This window comes from Conger conger, chromosome 13 (assembly GCF_963514075.1).
Source record: "Conger conger chromosome 13, fConCon1.1, whole genome shotgun sequence".
NCBI lineage: Eukaryota > Metazoa > Chordata > Actinopteri > Anguilliformes > Congridae > Conger > Conger conger.
This window is the reverse complement of record NC_083772.1, coordinates 23,227,881-23,233,346: the sequence shown is the minus strand read 5'-3', so window position 1 is coordinate 23,233,346 and position 5,466 is coordinate 23,227,881. Positions and strand designations below refer to the sequence as shown.

The 5,466-nt window shown below is 36.4% G+C and overlaps 1 protein-coding gene across 1 annotated transcript; it reads right to left on the bottom strand.

The window, feature by feature from the left end:
- Nucleotides 1-4,329: 4,329 nt before the first annotated feature.
- Nucleotides 4,330-5,256, bottom strand: LOC133107217 (olfactory receptor 11A1-like). The gene has a single exon (XM_061216167.1). The coding sequence runs from the start codon at nucleotides 5,254-5,256 to the stop codon at nucleotides 4,330-4,332; it is 927 nt and encodes a 308-aa protein (XP_061072151.1).
- Nucleotides 5,257-5,466: the final 210 nt, after the last annotated feature.

The following is a 5,466-nucleotide window of genomic DNA, read 5'->3' as shown; positions in this document are numbered from 1 at the left end:
GCAGATCTATAACAGGTGTGTATAAAACACCGGGAAGACCGATATGTTTTTGCGCCAGCTTTTCTGGTGTAATTTCTCCTGCACCACCAAATTGGACAAATACAGACCGTCAGCGATCATCAGACTATCTATTTGTACGATGACATGTACATTTCCTACTCCAGAATATTCTATCTCTGATATTATCTGTTAACAATGCTCATAATTTGAGTAGAATGCAAATACCTATACGGTTGAAATCCTTCAACACATTTTCAAATTTAACACAGAAACCTTCCTTTATCAAATAATTTCTTGAGGTTCAAGCCAAACGGCTAAAGTCTTCATTTAATTAGCTTTTAACTGTAGATGAGAAAGCAACACACAGACAGAACGATCTTACTTATGTCCACCGCTTCACGCTTTATATCCGGATTGTATAAATGTCCTTTGAGATTTGCCAGCTAGTCACCGTCCTACAGCGAATTTGCTTAATGAGATGAAGTGAATAGAAAAACAACACAGGCAAAAAAAATTCCGAGAAGAACAGAATGTGCATATTCAGCGTGCATGAAAAGTGGTGTGCATATGTACAGCGGGCAGTGGGCTCAATAATCATTGGATTCCTTGATATATATGTACAGAAAATACTGAAAAAAGTACAGTTATTGACCGTTATTAATGCTTTATTTTCCAACATGAGTAGTGTGCTTTATTAGTGATTCAATGGAATCAACCAAAGGCTTATATAGTCATAAATATATTTAAAATAATATATAATTAAAAACAGATTTCACAATTATTGGCACCCCTGGTATAATTATTTGAATACCTGAATCATATATAGATATGACGTTTGTACAAGTACCATCTACAGCCACTGACTGCAAATATATATAATAGATTTTACTGTGTTCAAGTATAGGAATGTACCAACATAGTTAATACAGTCATTGGAAATATAAAACCAAGGTCATTGGAACAACATCCAAGAGCAGACTTGTGCACCCCTGCACCCCCAGTCAACCTCTTACAATAAACAATAAAATGACTGTAAATTGACATGTGTATCAGACTGTACAAAATACCATGTTTTTAAAAGTCATTTTGAAATTATTATTTATGTCAAATTTTAGGTTTTTTGAGTGACAATTGAAAGTTTGTCCCTAATTTTCTGATAGATAATCAATCAAACTTTAATTAATCATTTCCACTGGTCATTGCTCCAAGGGTACTTTATGGATGTCAAATATCAGAAAGATCCGAGCAATCAAGGTTAAAAGGTTCATTTTCCCTGTGAAATACCCCTGTGTCAATCACTGAATCCTGCATGCAGTCCACACAGGAACAGATTTTCAAACCATCCTGTCTGGCACCAACAATCATTCCATAGTCAAAGTCAATTCGATCACATTTCTTCCCCATTCTGACATTTGGTCTGAAAAACAGCTGACCACCTCTTGACCATGTCTGCGTGCTTGTATGCATTTAGTTGTTGCCACATGATTGGCTGATTATATATTTCCATTAACAAGCTGGTGTTCAGGTCTACCTAATAAAGTGCTCGGTGAGTGTATATTAATATAAATATGAATGCTAAATTCCAATGTAAATGTGAATGAATATAAATGTAAATGTTAGACATACAAGTAAATTATAGATGTCAAAAGTAAAGGGAAGTACAAACACTAATTGCAGCAGCTGAATGAGCGTTGTGAAAATGTCTAATCCAGGCAAATTAACTAAAGTAATTTGCAGCTGCTAAAAAAATTAAATTGACTTCCGAATCAATTTTGCCTGCATCCCTGTTATTTTTCATGGTTTAGTAGAAGTTCTCGTAATTTCCTGTTGCTTAATGAGTGTCTAATGACAGTGGAGCGATAGCCCACTGAGAGGAGGTATATACGTTTCGGTTGTTATTATTTTAAGGTCAGATAATTATTTTAATATAATGTATATTAATTTCACCTTGGCTCATTTCTAAATTTAGCTAAATCGATGACTAGTTAGTTAGCTTTAAATTAGCCAGAGTGATTAGCGGTTATCTAAAAAAAATATATAATAAAATAAAAAGGAGGTAACATTGCTGAATAGGACTCAGTCGATTCGAGTTTTTCTGCCACGAAAACGCACGACAATTTCACTTTTCACAATTTCACAATGTCACTTTTTACATTTTTTTTTCTGATGAAACATTCCATCTGCTTTTCCAATAGTAACGGTTACGTTCCCCGAAAAAATAAATAAATAAAATAAAAACACTTAAAGAGAGTCACTCCGAGGGAAATGAAAGAAACCAAACAAACAAAAAAAAGAGGGTCTAAAAAGTCTAAAAAGTGACTCGATGTACCTCATGGCCACCCACTGATTATTTCAAACGATAGACAAACAGATAGACCCGAAACAAAGAGAAAAGAATGGAGTCACAAAAAGGTGGAAGTAAAGCAATTGGTGAGGACGACTGATGGCGCTGTTCTCCCAATTCCCAAAACTAAATTCCACCCAAAATACCCGGAGAGACAGCTGAAGATGCATCCTCTCCAAAGACCAGGATAGAGACTGAGGAACACTGCAGTAAAACACCTTTTATCCTAAAACTAAAACTAAACTAAATAAATGGATAGAAAATCAATTCGAACCATAACAATACACTAAGCAAGTGATTGAACACACCTGACAAATCAGAAATAGCTGAGAAGCCAACTAATTATATACATGCAGTAGTCATAAAGCAGAACTTTACACATCATTCACCATCATAGATTGGCTGTATTGAAAAAAATACAATTCTGACATGAGAATGATACATGTAAATCATACTTTCAAAAATCTCAATATTTACAGCATTGAATCAAAAAATCAATTTGTCTCTGTGGCTGTTTTGTGCACAAGTAAAAGCAACTGGACTATATCCTTTATTTATGCATGATATATATCATTAAAAACATTGTTCAACAAATGTATTACTTTATTAAAGATTAAAATGCTCATTAAAATGCATTTCGTGTCTTTTATTAGTGTTTTACAACACGGGGGAATAGGGACTCATTCCACTTTGCACGTTTGGGTTTTGTAATCCGAATGTAAATTAGAAACTATTTTCCATACACAAAGCGACACAACCCATGTCCTGCAAGGCTTTCATAAGACTAGAATGTAATGTAAGCCAAACTAGGCCTTTAGACCAGGATAGGCTTAGGCCAAGCAACATGCATTACTTATTGGAATTACTCATCTAAAATCGAGAATCATTTTGTTAATTGCTGCCTGCTGTTCAGATATATATTTTTTCGTGTCGTCGTTTTTATGAAAACATTTGGAGGTGGGATAGTTTCTGACGGATCATACTACACCCGTCCTACTGCGAAAAATAAAATGTACATGCGCCCATTTTACCGTAAATGTCCCGAATACTACAGATAGCATTGGTCCAATAGGCCTATATATATTTGCACTAAAAGTGTGTGTGTGTGTTTGTGTGTGTGTGTGTGTGTGCGTGCGTGTGCGTGCGTGTGTTATAATGGGACAAACCCGATCAGTCTTCCTAGTGCAGAATTGTCCACATTCTGTGGAATGCTGTCATGTTATACTTTCTCTTACTCAATTCCATTAGACTTTGATTACTTTTTGTACTGCGTCAGTGATTTGTTCTGTGGATCATTTATATGTTAGCAGCACTGTGTGATTGGTATTTGTGTGCTTGCCTAGGCCTACATGCTGCTTCTGAAAAATGAATGTTATAGGAGTGTTAGTTTTTTGCCGTTGTTTTTTTCAATTACATCAACGTTCTTTTATTTTCAGGTACATTTGCTTAGTAATGAGTGTCTGCAAATAGAGATATTTGTAATTTCAAAGATTTGTAAAGGTAATTATATATATATATATATATATATAGCTATGTTGTTCTGTTCCATTAATTACGTTCAGTTATTTTATTTCTCTATTGATCCTTAGAAAAAGTGGTGTAAATACTCCATCATGCATCATTTCATTTTTATTTCATGTGTTTTTTTCTGCTGTATCAAAACTGACCTGACATGATCGCGTTTTTAAGACATTCATTCTGCCAACACCGCGGCTAAAGGCTACTGTTTTTCGGTTAGATAGGCTACCTGCACATACCGGTATGTTTACGAGAGAATTACCGCCGGCGATACCAGGGTCAGTAAACAAAATCACAACACAAGGAAGAATAACATTTACGAAATAACACTAATTTTACTTAACCCTCTTGTAGTAGGCTAAACGAGAATGCTTGGTTAATATAAAATCGAACACAGATGCATCAGATGCAATGTAGAATTAAATCAAGCAGAAATCTGCATGGAGAAGCAGGTTAAAAAAAAACATTCACTTTAGAGCACCAGTCCGGCTGCAAACTCTAAAGATTCTCTGGCGAATCTGGTTCATTTTCAGGCCGTAGATGAGGGGATTTAGAAGCGGTGGAACAACGAGGTACTCCAGGGACATGAAATTGCGGAGGGCCTGCAGATGGCTGCGAGAACCATAGCGAGCGTACATGATGTCAAAAACGAGTGCGATCAAGAAGTTGGACAATGCGATTAAATGCGGCAAACAGGTCTGCATGAATTTACTCCGATCTTCGGGCGATCGCACAGATGCCTTGATGATGTTAATATAGGAAATCAAGATCACCAATGCTTGCAAAATGTGAAAAACCATGATAAGCGAGCCGTATATGTTGTTTATAATGGTGTCGATACACGACAGCTGTGCCACTGCCCAGATTATGCAATAAAGTTTTTCGACTTTGAATCCACAGATGGGTAGTCTGGCTACCAGGGCCATAGCAACACCTGATTCACAGATGGATAACAGCCAGGTAAAAATCAACAATTTCATCACCTTTCGAGGCGTGATGATGGAATGGTAACTGAGTGGCTTGCATATCGCGACATAACGGTCATAAGCCATCACCGCTAACGTCGTAAATTCCACGAAAACGTAGCTGTATATTACAAACATTTGAGCCATACAAGCTGTATACGGAATAACACTCACGTCAGATGAAAGGTCCACCAATATTTTAGGATAAAATGTAGAGGCCCCAAAAATCCCATTTACACACAAGTTGCACAGAAATATAAACATGGGTTCATGTAGAATTCTATGTAAAACAATTGTCACAATCAAAGTCAGGTTAACTAAAATAGTAAAAATGTAAACGAGGAGAGTGACGACGAAGTATGCGTTTTTGTTCGACTTAGTGTCATTCAGTCCTTGTAGAACAAACACTATTTCAGTAGAATTTTGCATGGTAGATCTATAACAGACGTTTATATAACGGGGGAGACTGAGATGTTTTTTCGCCAGCTTCTCTGGAGTCAAGTCCTGCACCGCAAAAAGAAAAACACAGACCGTCAGCAGTGCTCAGACTATGTTGCTTGGACTATCTCCTGGACTATCTCCTACTCCTAAATCATTTGTGATATTACCTGTTCACAATGCCTATCATTTGAATAAATG